The sequence below is a fragment of the Canis lupus genome, chromosome 5 (assembly GCF_048164855.1).
Source record: "Canis lupus baileyi chromosome 5, mCanLup2.hap1, whole genome shotgun sequence".
NCBI classification, from domain to species: domain Eukaryota; kingdom Metazoa; phylum Chordata; class Mammalia; order Carnivora; family Canidae; genus Canis; species Canis lupus.
In genome coordinates this window covers 41,222,301-41,240,167 of record NC_132842.1, presented here as the reverse complement: position 1 = coordinate 41,240,167, position 17,867 = coordinate 41,222,301, and the positions used below count along the sequence as shown (strand labels likewise).

The 17,867-nt window shown below is 37.6% G+C and overlaps 1 protein-coding gene across 3 annotated transcripts in view; it reads left to right on the top strand.

Moving 5' to 3' along the window:
• The window catches only part of LARS1 (leucyl-tRNA synthetase 1), a 75,172-nt gene extending 57,664 nt beyond the window's left edge, over positions 1-17,508 (top strand). For all 3 annotated transcript variants that reach the window (XM_072826354.1, XM_072826352.1, XM_072826353.1), the window contains 5 exons: positions 4,401-4,511; positions 6,768-6,872; positions 8,404-8,499; positions 12,445-12,577; positions 17,115-17,508. In XM_072826354.1, coding sequence (XP_072682455.1) covers positions 4,401-4,511; positions 6,768-6,872; positions 8,404-8,499; positions 12,445-12,577; positions 17,115-17,320 — 651 coding nt within the window. In that variant the 3' untranslated portion in view covers positions 17,321-17,508. The remainder of the gene's footprint in view (positions 1-4,400; positions 4,512-6,767; positions 6,873-8,403; positions 8,500-12,444; positions 12,578-17,114) is intronic.
• Positions 17,509-17,867: the final 359 nt, after the last annotated feature.

The window sequence follows — 17,867 nt, the reverse complement described above, 5'->3', positions numbered from 1 at the left end:
GAAGAGGGAGAGTTTGACTTCTTCTTTGCCGATTTGAATGCCTCTTTGTTGTCTGATTGCTGAGGCTAGGACTTCCAGTACTATGTTGAATAGCAGTGGTGAGAGTAGACATCCCTGTCTTGTTCCTGATCTTAGGGGAAAGGCTCCCAGTGCTTCCCCATTGAGAATGATATTTGCTGTGGGCTTTTCGTAGATGGCTTTTAACATGTCAAGGAAAGTTCCCTCTATCCCTACACTCTGAAGAGTTTTGATCAGGAATGGATGCTGTATTTTGTCAAATGCTTTCTCTGCATCTAATGAGAGGATCATATGGTTCTTGGTTTTTCTCTTGCTGGTATGATGAATCACATTGATTGTTTTACGGGTGTTGAACCAGCCTTGTGTCCCGGGGATAAATCCTACTTGGTCATGGTGAGTAATTTTCTTAATGTACTGTTGGATCCTATTGGCTAGTATCTTGTTGAGAATTTTTGCATCCATGTTCATCAGGGATATTGGTCTGTAATTCTCCTTTTTGGTGGGGTCTTTGTCTGGTTTTGGAATTAAGGTGATGCTGGCCTCATAGAACGAATTTGGAAGTACTCCATCTCTTCCTATCTTTCCAAACAGCTTTAGTAGAATAGGTATGGTTTCTTCTTTAAACATTTGATAGAATTCCCCTGGGAAGCCATCTGGCCCTGGACTTTTCTGTCTTGGGAGGTTTTTGATGACTGCTTCAATTTCCTCCCTGGTTATTGGCCTGTTCAGGTTTTCTATTTCTTCCTGTTCCAGTTTTGGTAGTTTGTGGCTTTCCAGGAATGCGTCCATTTCTTCTAGATTGCCTAATTTATTGGCGTATAGCTGTTCATAATATGTTTTTAAAATCGTTTGTATCTCCTTGGTGTTGGTAGTGATCTCTCCTTTCTCATTCATGATTTTATTAATTTGAGTCTTCTCTCTCTTCTTTTTAATAAGGCTGGCTAATGGTTTATCTATCTTATTAATTCTTTCAAAGAACCAACTCCTGGTTCTGTTGATCTGTTCCACAGTTCTTCTGGTCTCGATTTCATTGAGTTCTGCTCTAATCTTTATTAACTCTCTTCTTCTCCTGGGTATAGGATCTATTTGCTGTTTTTTCTCTAGCTCCTTTATGTGTAAGGTTAGCTTTTGTATTTGAGTTCTTTCCAGTTTTTGAATGGATGCTTGTATTGCGATGTATTTCCCCCTTAGGACTGCTTTTGCTGCATCCCAAAGATTTTGAACGGTTGTATCTTCATTCTCATTAGTTTCCATGAATCTTTTTAATTCTTCCTTAATTTCCTGGTTGACCCTTTCATCTTTTTGCAGGATGGTGCTTAACCTCCACGTGTTTGAGGTCCTTCCAAACTTCTTGTTCTGATTTAGTTCTAATTTCAAGGCATTATGGTCTGAGAATATGCAGGGGACGATCTGAATCTTTTGGTATCGGTTCAGACCCTATTTGTGACCCAGTATGTGGTCTATTCTGGAGAAAGTTCCATGTGCACTTGAGAAGAATGTGTATTCAGTTGAGTTTGGATGTAAAGTTCTGTAGACATCTGTGAAATCCATCTGGTCCAGTGTATCATTGAAAGCTCTCGTTTCTTTGGAGATGTTGTGCTTAGAAGACCTATCGAGTATAGAAAGAACTAGATTGAAGTCACCAAGTATAGTGTATTATTATCTAAGTATTTCTTCACTTTGGTTATTAATTGATTTATATATTTGGCAGCTCCCACATTCGGGGCATATATATTGAGGATTGTTAAGTCCTCTTGTTGGATAGATCCTTTAAGTATGATATAGTGTCCCTCTCATCTCTCACTACAGTCTTCGGGGTAAATTTTAGTTTATCTGATATAAGGATGGCTACCCCTGCTTTCTTTTGAGGACCATTTGAATGGTATATGGTTCTCCAACTTTTTATTTTCAGGCTGTAGGTGTCCTTCTGTCTAAAATGAGTCTCTTGTAGACAGCAAATAGATGGGTCCTGCTTTTTTATCCTGTCTGACACCCTGCCCCTTTTGATGGGGTCATTAAGCCCGTTCACATTCAGAGTTACTATTGAGAGATATGAGTTTAGTGTCACCATGATATCTATTCAGTCCTTATTTTTGTGGATTGTTCCACTGAACTTCTTCTTAAAGGGGAATTTTAAGAGTCCCCTTTAAAATTTCTTGCAGAGCTGGTTTGGAGGTCACATATTCTTTCAGTTGCTGCCTGTCTTGGAAGCTCTTTATCTCTCCTTCCATTTTGAATGAGAGCCTTGCTGGATAAAGTATACTTGGTTGCATGTTCTTCTCATTTAGGACCCTGAATATATCCTGCCAGCCCTTTCTGGCCTGCCAGGTCTCTGTGGAGAGGTCTGCTGTTACTCTAATACTCCTCTCCATAAAAGTCAGGGATTTCTTGTCTCTTGCTGCTTTAAGGATCTTCTCTTTATCTTTGGAATTTGCAAGCTTAACTATTAAATGTCGAGGTGTTGAACAGTTTTTATTGATTTTAGGGGGGGATCTCTCTATTTCCTGGATCTGAATGCCTGTTTCCCTTCCCAGATTAGGAAAGTTTTCAGCTATGATTTGTTTAAATACATATTCTGGACCTCTGTCCCTTTCGGCGCCCTCGGGAACCCCAATTAAACGTAGGTTTTTCTTCCTCAGGCTGTTGTTTATTTCCCTTAATCTATCTTCATGGTCTTTTAATTGTTTGTCTCTTTTTTCCTCAGTTTCCCTCTTTGCCATCCACCTGCGCAGCCCCCTCCCTGCGGAGCCACCGCCCAAGCCCCTCCGAGCTGCTCCCGGGTCCCACCGTGCGCTGCAGCCCTTCAGGGAGCTCAGTGCACTCTCCCCGGGGCGCAGGTGTCTGTTAGTGTCCCTGGGATCCTGAGGGCATCCCCGCCCTCCTGGGGTCCTGCTCTAACTCCCGTGGGTGCCTTTCCGCCCGGGAAGATTGGTGCAGCTCCTGATTCTCCGGGACGGGGCTCTCCTGTCCTGGGGACACTCGCCCCGGCCTCAGCCCGGCTCCTCGCGGGGCCCCTCCCCCTTGGATGGCTTTTGTTTCTTCCTACCTTGATAGAAGCACGAACTCTTCTCACTGTAACATTCCAGCTGTTCTCTCTTTAAATCTCAGGCCGAATTCATGGATTTTCAGGATAATTTGAAGGTTAGCTAGGTAATTTGGTGGGGACAGGTGATTTGGAGACCCTACTCTTCCGCTGTCTTGCCCCTCCTCCCCATAACAGCATTTTCAAGGAAGCAGTCGAAGAACCAAATATAAAATGTAATGTCCTAGATATTTAAAAATGCTACTTTTATTAAAAATTGCTATTCTTTTAGAAGTTATAGTTTATTTAGTAATTACTGACTAGATAAATGGTTTCAAAATGATATCGTGTTTTGGCACTATTTGGAATGATCAGCTTTCTTTTAAATTTTTGTTTTCATCCAAAAGAACTAAAAGAATGTTAGTTTATGATCAAGGAAGATATTCTTACATTGTATGTGGCACCTTTTTAGTGATCTAATGGAAAGGAGTGTTTCCTACTCTTTTTTCTCTTTCATATATATTTCAAAGCAGCACATTGATAAGTGGAGAAAATATTTTTTCCCTGTACTTTAGTAAAGGTTAGAATTGAAAGTAAACACATGATCAGAAGTCTTAGTATACATTACTTTTCATTTAGATTCATTCCCAACCTTTGGCTTTGATACCATGCTTTTACAATAAGGAGAAAATAAGTCACCCAAAATTCTGAAAAGGCCACTTGTTTCATTTTTCACTCTGTAGAAGGGGACAGTTGTGTTTACAGAAATGAATTTAAAATCAGGCAGCACATTTGGGACTCTGCATATTAATGATACATGATATAGGTATTTATTTGTGTTTAGATAGAAGTGATACTATTTTTAACAAGTGGATGGCTAGAGATTATTTTTTTTTTCACATTTATGGTAACAGTTTATAAGGAACAGTGTTCAAAAGCAGACATTATATAAATCTTGTATAATAGTTTTGCAGTTTTCAAATGACTAGTGAAGTGTTTTTACAAGTTTGGAGACAAACAAGATCTCTATAAGACTCTTTTGTTTTCTCACCTGGTAAGATCTAATGTTACAATCCTAGAGTTCTTAGTGTAAGGAAAAATTAAATATTCGACAGGACGAACCTCTTTTCTCCTTTACCCTAAAAATCATGTTATCTTTTAACTTTAGAGGGAATAGGAGACTCCCTCTAAGTCACCTTTCACATCTCCAGGACATGTGGGGCTGCTCATTTTTCTCCTGTTTTCTAGCAGACTGGTAGAGGCCACTATTCTGTGTCTGGCCAGCTTCCTATGGGCACTCTACTATTTTGCGTTATCTTTAAAATATTTTTCTCCACATTCTTCCTCAATGTTTTTTTAGGCCAACAGTGGAAAATTGCCTGATAACAAAGTCATTGCTAGTGAACTGGGCAATCTGCCAGAATTGAAGAAATATATGAAGAAAGTGATGCCGTTTGTTGCCATGATTAAGGTAAGCTGTGGACCTCGTGCAGCTGTGACTGTGAGTAATGGTTAGATGAGTGGAAGGAAGGGGAAAACTTTGCGTATAGTCTCTCCCAGGAAATCTGCTAAAATAGTTCTTCTCAATCAGTGATTGTGAGAAATGAGTGATCATTTTTGGGATTTATTTGTAAAATTGCTGAGTATTTGGAAATATGCATTATGGAAGAAAAATTGGTTTAGAATTGCTCACTAAATGATTCTGTTCATGTTCTACCTTTTCTTTTTGGCAGGGAGGCCTATTCTTTTGGCTTACATTATAGTGTTTTTATTAGATCCTGTTACTGGAACCAAGATATTATATTTGTATAGGTTTGCTTTAACAGGATAAACATTGTTTATAGTGGTTAGACTAGAGTTTCTCAACAATGGTTCTATTGATATTGTGGGCTGATAGTTCTCTTTTGTGGGAGGCAATCCTATGCATTATAGGATCTTTAGCAGTATCTTTGTCTTCTACCAGTTAGGTGCCTGTAGAATATCCTCTTCACCCCCTCCAGTTGTGACAACCAGAAATTCTCTGGTCATTGCTAAATGTGTCTTGGGGACATAATCTGTTGCTACCTCCCACCTCTGTCATTTGAGAAACATTGCAGTAGGCTCAGCTTTCTTCATAGAAATAACAGATTTCTTGTATTTCTTACAGAGAAACAGAAAGAAGGTTGTATGTTGCTAGAGCTCAGGCTTTGGGGTCAGACAGATCTTGGTTCAAATCCTTTTTGTCTGCCAGTTCTTAGTTTTGAGACCTTAGACAAGTCCCTTAAATTCTCTGGGTCACATGTTTTTTCATCTATTAAGTGAGGAAGTTAATAGAACCTATATTTTAGGAGTGTTGTGAGGAGTAAATGAAATAATATACTTAACACACTTTAATGCTTTCTGTCAAAAAGTAGACTCGGTAAATGTTTTTTTAAAAATGTAAATTAGTGTCTTTCAGGCTGCTAGGAATGTAGTGGTTATTCTTGGAGTTTAGATTAATTCTTGAATCTTCTAGGCTACACATGCCTGCCTGAAGGCAACTAAGACTTTTAGTTTGTCCTATATTGGAGTAGATGGTATTCTTAGAAAAGCCTTTTTGTTCTAGACCAGAATCAACTCTCAGAGCCTTACGGTCTTTCACGTTTCAGAAATAATTTAGAATCTTGGATTGACCTTCACCAATCAAGTTATATCTGCTGATATGCTTGTAATTCATTGATTCCCTACTTTGGCTATTGCCATTGGTCAGAATGCCAGATCCATTGTCAATATCTGGATCCAACCAAATATTTCATCATTGATTGCAAAGTTTGATGATGTACTTTACAGAATCCAGTGAAACTGATTTGAAAACTTCTGTAGTTAGATGAATCTTACTAGCTTCAAGAGTTGGCTTTTTAGAAAACCAGTATTAGGCTTTTTTAAGTAATATATTTTCTTCAGTAATATTAGGGATGTGCCACGCATATTAGTGGTTTGAAACTTCGCAAAGTTGTTTTGTAAATCTGAGAATAAGAAAATAGCTTCTAGCGCTTTTTCATAGGAAAAGAAACAACTTGGACAGAAAATAAGAATAGTGTATATTAGGAATCATGTCAGGTCACTTTCATGTAAGTATAGCATGTTCTAGGCAGTTAGCTATACTTGTTTATATGAATTTGGATCTCGAGGATCACATTTAATGTGGCAAATATTTTGTTTCATTTTCAAGAAAATTAAGAAATTGTTTTTATATGCCACAGGATTATCTCAGTACCCATATGACTTAATTTTTTTTTAATTTGTAGAAATTGTTTGTTTATTATTAATTCACCATTCTCTGAACTAGCTTTAAAGATGTGTTATCTTAGAAAATTAAATTTTTTTTTCTTTTGGGTTACCTGCAGGGATATTTCTGCACATTTGTTTGATTCCTTGTCAAAGTGAATTCTTTGGGTTTGCATATTAGTTCATTCTAAATAAACAATGATAAAATCATATTTCTTTTATAAATGAAAACTCTGTCCTTCCAGTCTTTTCAGTGTTGCCTTAATCTTATCATACTTCAAGTGATAATTATTCTGAACTAATAATTTCATTAACAAGCAAACATAGATAAGGGAAACCATGAGTCCAAGGCCTTTCCTTTAGCTGTTCAAATTTGAAGATTTTATCAGTTGAGGGAAGAGTGATTGCTTTGGAGGAAATGTATTCTTTTCAACGTATCCTTAATGTGATTTTTGTTTTTCAAAACTTTTTTGGCTTTTAGGAAAATCTGGAGAAGATGGGACCTCGTGTTCTGGATTTGCAGCTAGAATTTGATGAACAGGCGGTGCTGATGGAGAATTTAGTTTACCTGACCAATTCCCTTGAGGTAAGACAGGCCAATGAGTTAACTATAGTAAACATAATCCAGTTGTTTTGTTTTATGATAAACCTTTTTGTAAACATCTCTGTCTTTAGTACCTTTACCAAATATAACTGTCAAAAATATTTTTGGAGGGAAATAGAATGGTGGGTACAGAAGTTGCAGGAAGAAAAAAATAATGTGATCTTACTCAGTGTATCAGTTATTTTATACATAAAATACTAACTGTATGTGCCTGGATCCCTCCCCCCGCAAATTCTCTTTAAAAACAAAATGAGAGGAGATATTATATTCAGATACTTTAGAAATCTCTCATTTATGGAAGAATTGCTTCTTTTTTTCCTTCTTCCCATTTAAGCCTCAGATGTACAGGATCAACTTAATTGGATTCCTTTGTTCCTGAGGTGTTATCATAGGTCCCTGCCTGACCCTGTTTTGTGTTGTTTCAAAGTTAATAATGTAATGAACACCCGTGAATGTATTACTAAACTCAAGAACTAAAACGTTACCAATAGCTTTCACTTATCTGGGGAGTTTTTCCCCATTCTATTTTTCTACCTCAATCACTTCATATATAGATCCTAAAAATGCTGTCTCTCAGATAACTTAGGCAGAATGAAAGATAATTTGCTCTAGGAAATTGTGTTAGATGACTCAGAAAAGTGATTCTCATAATAATGAAGACACTTGACTTAAAAAAATGCAGGTTTAGATTTTGAATAAAATTGTTCCATGAAATACAGGAATGGAAGTTATTTCTAAATAAACATTTTATGTCCTATAATTATAAATGAGTTAAATAATTCAATTACTAAATATTGGTAGGTATTTATTTTATGTATAATTTCTAAATGTTCATATATACTCATGGAGGTCAAAAAAAGTTTTTGAATTTTTTCACTGGGACAATGGGGACCCCTTATATTGAGGGTCATCTTATATTGAGGCATATACAATATGCTACATTTTTGAGTTTTTCTATTTATTTAAGTGAAAGTCTTTATAAAAAAATCAAAATTGAGTAAAGTCTTATTCTCAAATGCTAAGTTTCTGAACTTTTTTCATTCAAGTGGAGGTCTTTTATGCTGCTTTTCAGTTTCTCTTATACAGCAGATAGATGCCAGATTTCATTACAGAAAGTGGTAAACGTGACTATGTAAATAATAATACTATGAGACATTTAAGATGAGTGTGAAATAATTGTACATTTCATTTAATTTTATGTGGAAAATAATAAAATCACACAGACCATTTTCCTAAGACTTTTAATTAATGATTTTTTTTAATGGACATTTAAATTATTTAGTCTTTTGCTCTTCAAACAATGTTGTGCTGTGGGAGCATTCGATCCTGAATTTCATAGAGCTCTCTCAGTCCTGTCCTGTGCTTGGCTGGCTTTTTGAGGAACGCACAGACCATTTTGTGTTAAGTGGAGAACCTAGCTTTGCTCTTTGGGGAAATGAGGAAATGAGGTGATGGTTAATTTTAATCATATTAAGTGATACTGATGACTTTCATTTTCCCTCCTTCTCTTTAGCTAGAACACATAGAAGTCAAGTTTGCCTCCGAAGCAGAAGATAAAGTCAGGGAAGACTGCTGTCCTGGGAAACCACTTAATGTTTTCAGGACAGAAGTAAGTTGAAAAGATCTCACGGAATCATTGCATTTTAGAGCTAGAAGAGACCTTAGATATTACATCCACACCCATCATTTAAAGATGGAAAGAAGTGAGGTGCAGAGACGTGAAGTGATTGTTTTGGTGTAGGCTACGTAGTTTGTTAGAAATGAAGCTGAGGGATCCCTGGGTGGCACAGCGGTTTGGCGCCTGCCTTTGGCCTAGGGCGCGATCCTGGAGACCCGGGATCGAATCCCATGTCGGGCTCCCGGTGCATGGAGCCTGCTTCTCCCTCTGCCTGTGTCTCTGCCTCTCTCTCTCTCTCTCTCTCTGTGTGACTATCATAAATTTAAAAAAAAAAAAAAATGAAGCTGGGTTTGAACTCTTCTAATTCCCTGGTTGGTGCTATGTTCACTTTCCCTTGCTCTTGTGGGTAACATCGGATGTTAAAATAGAATTTTCAAAACCTGATTTTTTTTAACCTATTTTTTTCTTTTTTTAAAATTTTAATTCCAGTATAGTTAACATACCGGAATTGTGTTGTGTGAGTTTCAGGTATATAATATGGTGATTCAGCAATGCTATACATTAGTCAGGGCTCATCATGATAATTGTACTCTTAGTCACTGTCACCTCTTTCCTCCAACCCTCAACCACCTCCTCTATGGTAACCATCAGTTTGTTCTCTATAGCTAAGAGTCTGTTTTTTGGTTTGTCTCTTTTCTGCTTTGTTTGTTTTGTTTCTTAAATATTCCACACATGAGTGAAATCCTATTGTATTTATCTTTCTCTGACTGATTTATTTCACTTAGCATTGTACTCTAGATCCATCCATGTTGCAAATTGGAAGATTTTATTCTTTTTTATGGCTGCGTAATATTCAAGTGTGTGTGTGTGTCCACACCATGTTGTCTTTATTCATTCATCAGTTGATGGACATTTGGGCTATTTCCATAATTTGGCTATTGTAAATAATGCTGAATAAATGTAGGGGTACATATATCTTTTTGAATAACTGTTTTTGTATTCTTTGCATAAATACCCAGTAGAGGAATTACTGGATCATATGGTAGTTCAACTTCTAACTTTTTGAGGAACCTCTACACTGCTTGCTTGCTTGCTTGCTTGCTTTCTTTTTTAAGATTTTATTTGTTTATTAATGAGAGACATATTGAGAGAGAGAGAGAGAAAGAGAGAGGCAGAGACACAGGCAGAGGGAGAAGCAGGCTCCATGCAGGGAGCCTGATGTGGGACTTGATCCCGGGACTCCAGGATCACACCCTGGGCCAAAGGCAGGCACTAAACTGTTGAGCCACCCAGGGATCCCCCTCCATACTGTTTTCTAAAGTGGAGGCAACAGTTTGCATTCTCACCAACAGTGCACAGTGGTTCCTTTTTCTCCACATTCTCACCAACACCTATTGTTCCTTGTGTTGTTGATTTTAGCCATTCTGACAGGTGTGAGATGGTATCTCATTGACGTTTTTTGTTTTTTGTTTTTCATTTTTTTTCATTGTCATTTTGATTTGATGAGTGATGTTGAGCATCTTTTCATGTGTCTTTTTTTTTTAAGATTTTATTTATTTATTCATGAGAAACACAGAGAGAGGCAGAGGAGCAGAGAGGCAGAGACACAGGCAGAGGGAAAAGCAGGCCCCATGTGGGGAGCCCGACATGGGACTTGATCCTGGTTCTCCAGGTTCTCCAGGATCACGCCCTGGGCTGAAGGTGGTGCTAAACTGCTTAGCCACCCAGGCTACCATCTTTTCATGTGCCTCTTTGCCATCTGGATGTCTTCTTTGGAAAAATGTTTTTGTCTTTTGCCTATTTTCAATTGGATTATTTGTATTTTTAATTGTGGTTATTATTGGTGTTGAGTTGTATCAGTTCTTTATGTATTTTAGGTACTAACCCTTTAGCTGATATGTCATTTGCAAATATCTTCTCCCATTTTGTAGGCTGCCTTTTAGTTTGGCTGATTGTTTCCTTCTCTGTGCAGAAGCTTTTTATTTTGATGTAGTCTCAATAGTTTATTTTTGCTTTTGTTTCCCTTGCCTCAGGAGACATATCTAGAAAAATATTGTTACAGCTGATGTCAGAGAAATTACTGCCTCTGCCCTCTTCAAGGATTTTTATGGTTTCAGGTCTCACATTTAGGTCTTTAATCCATTTTGAGTTTATTTTTGTGTCAAAACCTGACTTTTATTAAAAAATAGAATGGAGGGACACCTGAGTGGCTCAGTCGTTGAGCCATCTGCCTTCGGCGTAGGTTGTGATCCCGGGGTCCTGGGATTGAGTTCCGCATCATGCTCCCCGTGAGGAGCCTGCTTCTCCCTCTGCCTATGTCTGTGTCTCTCTCTTTATGTCCCTCATGAATAAATAAATAAAATCTTAAAAAAAAATAGAATGGAAATTGAAATGTAATTTTTTTTTTAAAGTGAAGAGGAGCTTTCATACTTCAGATGAGTCTTGGTTTGATATTGTTATTCAAGGCTTTTTGGCTTTTGGCATAAACCAGATTGATGAATCATCTTACTTTATACTAGAACTGCTTTTTCCCCCTTATTTTTTGGCCAGTATTGGTGAAGATAAGCAGATTTTGGAGTTTTGGGAGATTCTGTTTATTTAATCTCAAAGAATCCATTGCCCAGTGGAGTGCAATTGTGAGTCTATAAAGTGCCCTGTTTTTCTTGAGAAGCGGAAGACTAATAAGTATCCCGTTACTTTTACCATGTTTAATTGAAAATGTAACAAAGAGGAAAAGCCTATTTTGAAAGAATAAGGTAATCACAATCATGAATACTCCCTGAATTTATCATTGTGTTATGCATACTCTCATTACATTAAAATATGGTAGCTTTTTAAAGTGCGGTCCTTGGGCCCATGGATAGGTACATAAAATAGAGTTCCCTATATAGATATTTGTTTGTTTTTTTAAGATTTATTTATTTTAGAGCGAGAGCAAGTTGGGGGGGGGGGGCAAAGGGAGAGAAGCAGACTCCCTACTGAGTGCAGAGCCCATCCTGCAGCTCCATCTCACAACCCTGAGATCAGGACCTGAGCCAAAATCAAGAGTTGGGCACTTAACTGACTGAACCACCTAGGTGCGCCATAAATATGTTTGTTTGTTTGTTCCTTCCTTCCTTCCTTCCTTCCTTCCTTCCTTTCTTTCTTTTTAAATATTTTATTTATTTATTCATGAGGGACACAAAGATAGAAACATAGACATAGACAGAGGGAGATGCAGGCTCCTCATGGGGAGCCTGATGTGGGACTTGATCCCAGGACCCCAGGATCACAACCAAGCCAAAGGCAGAAGCTCAACCACTGAGCCACCCAGCTGCCCTCTTTTGACTTGAACTACTTTCAGACATTCTATTAACCTATTATGTCTTTACGTTTTTCATAAGACTTAGTTGACGTTTTCCACTTAAAATAATGAGCAACGTCTTTGACTATATATAGCTTTTATAATGTAGGATGTAGTATGGCATATGACTGAGGTTAATCCTGCCCCTGCCTTTTATTGGCTGTGTGGCCTTGAGCTACTATTTAAATATTTCTGGTTTTCAGCTTCTCATCTGTGAAAAGGGGTTTTAAAGAGCTACTTTTCAGGAAATAGGAATAATGTCTACAAAATGCTTAGTACAGTGCCTGGTACATAGTAGAAATTCAATAAATGATGAGAGTTGAAGAAGAGAAAATATAATTATTGTTATTATCCATCATATTTTTTATCATCAATATTAATATATTACTCAGTCATTTTTATGTAGGCATTTGGTTGTAAGCATGAGCTTTTGTACATTTTTTCTTTCATATTTCAGTATCCCTTGGTCTTGATTTTAGAATACCAGATTTAAATTTTTGGTTGGACATTAAAATTTAGCAGAGATTTTTCTCTCCCTCAGCAGTATTCAGATTTGATTTCATGTAACAGTCATTTTCTCTTTATTTTCCTAGCCTGGTGTGTCAGTCTCCCTAGTGAATCCCCAGCCATCAAATGGCCACTTCACAACCAAAATTGAAATCAGGCAAGGGGATAACCGCGATTCTATAATCAGGCGTTTAATGAAAATGGACCGAGGCATCAAAGGTAAATGGTTTCCCAGAAATGCACATTTGACAGTAGTTTGTGGATATGATGAGTTCTAAGCAGAGGGCAGAAGGAAGAGTAACTGGCCTGCTTAGGGACAGCAGTGTCATGTTGTCCAAACAGTATTGGACTCAGAATCAGAAGGCCTATGCTCTCTTTGGGACATTGTAGCTGTGTAGCTCAGTGACTTGGCCATGTCACTTAGACTCTAAACTGATCTCTCTTTTAGTAAAATGAGGCTACTGGATTAGATATTTTTCTAAGACTGCATCTAGCTTTAAAATTGTAACAAGCAATTTCTATCTCTTGGAGGTTTTGAGATTGAAGGCACATGGTATACTTAGTATGTTAAACTAACCTGCCTGCTAGGTCTGTTCCTGGGGACAGAAGAGAAACAGGGTAAAACTTGTTGAGTGTCTGCCATGTATTTGCCATTTAATCTTTTAATTGCCCGAGAATGGAGAGGGTATTACCATTCCCCTTTTACAGATGATGACATGTTGCACAGAAAGGCTACATGACTAGCAGATTTCATTCAGGTGGTAAATGCTAGAGCTGGAATTCAAACTCAGGTCTGTTTGACTCCAAGATCATATTCTTTCTTCTAAACAATGTGTTTCCAGCTAAAATATGTAAATAATCTTAATTTATTATCAAGATTAAGTCTAGATCTTCCACAATTAGACTTAATATAATTATTTATAGTTTTTTTTTTTTTTTTTTTTAATCACTCAGCCAGGTCTGAGGCTAAGCAGGGTGTGAAGGGAGTTAATGTATCTCTGTATTATTTTTCTTCCAAATTATAAAGACAAATTAGTCTTGAGATTCCCTGTTGTGCATTCTCTCTCTTTCTCTTCTTGATGGCAATCAAGAGTTGATTGGGTCACATTCTATCAGTATAGAAATTTTCTGAAAAGGTTTAGAAATCCAAGACCTAATTTATGGAACTGTATTCAGGTCAGCAATATTACATTAACATAGAAGACTTAAAATAGCCTTTTGGAATTCGTTCTACAGGTATTTTTTGTTCTCTTGAGGCTATTTATGCATCTTGTGTGGGCATTTCTTCGGACACTCTCAGTATAGTGTATGTAGTGTATATGGAGAGACTCTTCTGTATGTATGAGTGGTTTTGGGGGGCCCACAAAGTACTGTTCATTATGAGATGCTACATCTCTTGAAGGAGCAGGGCACTAAGCTATTCAAATACATGATCATAATCTAAGGAGGAACTGCTGTGTACAGTAAGGGAGATGTAGATAAAGTTTATAGCACAGAAAAAGGTGAGATTATTTACAGCTATGGCGATCAGGGATGTATTTACAGAGAAAATAACTGTTTGGATGGGACCTTGGAAATTATACCCAGGAGGGGATGTCAGCAGGGTGGATCTCTCGTGTTTCACTGTCTAGCAGCAGTACATTAGGGTTAGGGATTTTTCATTTGTAAACATTTTTTAAAATTGTGGTAAAATACATATAAAATTAACCATTTTGGCCCTTTTTAAGTGTATAGTTCAGTGGCATCAAGTACATTTGCATTGTTGTGCAACCATCAATATTATTCACCTCCAGAACTGTTTCATCATTCCACACTGAGACCCAGTACCCATTAAACAGTACCTCCCCAGTCTCCATCCCTATAGTCCCTGGTAACCACTATTCTCCTTGCTGTCTCTTTATATTTGACTATTCTGGGTACCTTGTGTAAGTGGAATCACAAAATGGTGAATAAGTGTCTTATTTTGCTTAGCAAAATGTCCAGGTTCATCCATGTTGTTAAAGACATTTATCCGTTTCCTTGGTAAACCATGTAGTGCCATCCTTAGAACTTAGAGGCCACAGAAAGCAGAACTTGAAAACTTTGAAATATGAACATACAGGAAGCCATTCTGTGACCTTCCTTTTGGCTTGTTTTCTACTGCATATATTTGGTCATGAGAAGATTTTGTAATAGGAAGAATACTGATATTTAAAGAACAATATGGTGGCTTTTAAAGAAAATAGATAGTTCTGTGGAACCACTAGGTAGGATTATTATGAAGTTGTAGCATGTGAGAGGATGTTTTCCTATATCGAAAACTGTAATTTGTAATGTTACAAGTGCCTCCCTTTTAAATACTCTCAGATACAGGACTGACAAGGTTCTTCAGGATTGTACTGGAATGTATTTTCTGTATCTCGTCTTTTCTCTCTGAGCCTCCGGCATAATTCTTACATCCTTTGTCATACTAGCTGTGAATAATATTATCATAAGTGCTTTAAGTTTGACATTCGTAGCTGCTATGAATTTTTTAGAGTGGATAGAAATGTTAGGGTGGAGTTTGAAATTGATATTCCTTCAAGTATCTTCAGAAGAGCTCTAACCTTGAGACTTCTCCAGAAGCCCTCAGGATGCTTTGATATCTAAGGGGGCTAAGTGTATCGAGTGTATGAGACGGGAAGGGAGTGAAATTCAATAACATATTTCTTAGTCTGTTTGCTGCAAAAGCCAGTTAGTCGTCCAATTAGTGCCAATTGCATGGAGGGTGATTATGATCTAGGTCCAGGAGGAACTGGAGTGAAACCATTTCTCTCCACAAAGGCCACTGAGCAACTATTTGATGATAATGACTTTAAATCACTCCCAGCCCATGCCGCATGTGAACTGATAACATGGAGGTGAAAGGCTGCATTGCACATTATCAATCCCTAGGGACTTAAAGTCACTCTCATCTTTTCTCTAAGTGCCTCAATTCTTGTGTAGTCGCAGACTTAAACTTCTACATTTTCAATGATGAGAGAGGTCTGCGATAAGAAAAGAGAATAAAACCACTAAGAAAGCTCCAAGAATTATTGGCAGTAATGAGCTACATGGTGCAACATCAAAGCAAATATGTTTTGTCACTTAGATGCCTGATTGAGTATTAAGGCTTCTTTGAAATAGTTTGATTCAGAATTGCTGGGAATGATGAGGGAGGTCTGTTTCAGAGAAGAAGGGAGAAAGAGAGGAGGATAAAGAAGGAGAGGGAGACGGAGGGAGGCGTGGGAAGGGTGCAGATCTGCAGTAAAAGGCCTCATGCATAAAATCCGCTGGCTGAACTTCTCACTGCTTCCATAGCAAAATATTTAGTATCACCAGTGTGCATGTTGAATTGTAATAGCTATTAAAATGAATTGTATTCTTGCTCCCAAATAAGACTCTCTGGCAGGGTTTGCCTTCATGGTAGTCTTAGGTAATTATTCTGTAAGCTTCAATATCCCTACATTAAACTTGAAGTCTTTCAGTCTTTGTTTCCCAAAGAGAATATAATGCCTGGATAACTTGTACTCCTGGCATAGCCACCAGCTGCATTAATGTCTGCTTTTATGTCTTATCCCTCTCATGCTAAGCTTCATACTCAAGGCAGCATGAGGGAGTGTAGCTCACGGACCACCTAGCAGTCTGCTTTAGGAAGGGGTGGGAGCTAATTCAGAAAATACCTACTATTTCTGTAGATTGGGTTAAGTATAACTAGCCATGCTACACTTAGAATGAGATATAAGCCCAGAATCAGCATTTGTAGTCATTTATGATGTTTTTCTACTGTATAAAATAAAAGCACTTGATGTCGGGATATCTCAAAATTGCTGAAATAAATAAATTTTTTTCAGGCTCAGTTGTTGGCAGGATTGTTGATCATAAATTTGTTCAAGGGGCAAATGCTTTCTTTGCCAGGAGCCATCTTATCAGCTTGCACAAGAGCAGATCAGGAAAATCTCAAGCAGGGCAGAGTTGGAGCTCATCCAGAAGCTCAAAAGTCTGAAAGCTGTGCCCTTTCCCCCTGTCCTTCTTCATCTCTCCTTGTATCTCATCAGCTTGGTAATACAAATAACTTTTCATCCTTTGAGCAAAACAAGAAACTGGCAATGCTATTTCTTAGAGTAGTAATTGTTTTTCTAGAAGTATCTTTCAAAAAAAAGCTACAACTCTCACAGTTTTAATGTATCCCAGGAACCAAGACAAGAAAGAGGAAAGAGTTTTAGACTTATTGATGGTTAATTGAAGCATATAGAAAGTGATTTGAGAAACCATTTAGGGCAGCCCGGGTGGCTCAGCGGTTTAGCGCCGCCTTCAGCGCAGGGCCTGATCCTGGAGACCTGGGATCGAGTCCCATGTCAGGCTCCCTGCATGAAGCCTGCTTCTCCCTCTGCCTGGGTCTCTGCCCCCCACCCCCCTCTCTATGTCTCTCATGAATAAATAAAATCTTTAAAAAAAAAAGAGAGAAATCATTTAGGATAATGCTCAAAAATATACTCAATCCTTCCTCTTGGTTTATAATTCCAGGTGTTACATAGAATCTCTATCTCTGAATCTTTGATCTGTGTAGAAGCTGACAGCAGGAAGATTTGTCAGATTTAGCTTTGCTTTCTGAGATTGAGTGTTATTTAATAACCTCGTGAAAATATCTTTTAGATAAACAACCAGTGTTTTTTAAACTTGAATTGTCAGGCTTAGGCATGGGTTTGAGTCAGTGGTTATAGGTAAATGCTCATATTGGTCATCTTTTTTTCTGTAGACCTTTCTAAAGTGAAGCTGATGAGATTTGATGATCCACTGTTGGGACCTCGGCGAGTTCCTGTCCTGGGAAAAGAGCACACTGGGAAGACTCCCATTTCTGAGCATGCTGTTTTCCACGTGGACCTCATGAGCAAGAAAATTCATCTCACTGAAAATGGGCTAGGGGCAGATATTGGTGATACAATTATCTATTTGGTTCATTAAACTCATGCAAATTGGAGATACATCCTGGTTTCTAGGGACATAACTATTCTGTGTCTTCAGATTAGGTGTGAGAACCTTAGACTGGACCTTAATAGACTTCATTTCCAACCATCAAATTCTGCCTGTAATCATATTTACACCAAGTCATCTTGGATTCCTGAACCTAATAAATTTTTTTTTTTTCCTTCTTGGGTTCTCTAAGAGAAGTAGTTTGTACCATACTTTTTTTTTTTTTTGGTCTTTTTACAAATTATTGCTATTTCCCAGAAGCTTCTGGTCTTTCAGATTAACACAAAAATGACAGTATGTTTCTTTTGAGGTGTACTTTATACTAAGGCTAAGGATTATCTAATTTTTTATATTATATCATTATGGAGTTAGCTGTATTTCTTTTTTTAAAATAAAAACTAAATTAGACAGCTAGTTTTAATTTTTAAAGAACATAACTCATGATTTAAAAAAACACATGAGAATATTTTGACTTAAGTATTTTGTATAAAGAACAAATAGGTCTTATATTTAAAGAATTCTTTTAGCTTTAATGTAT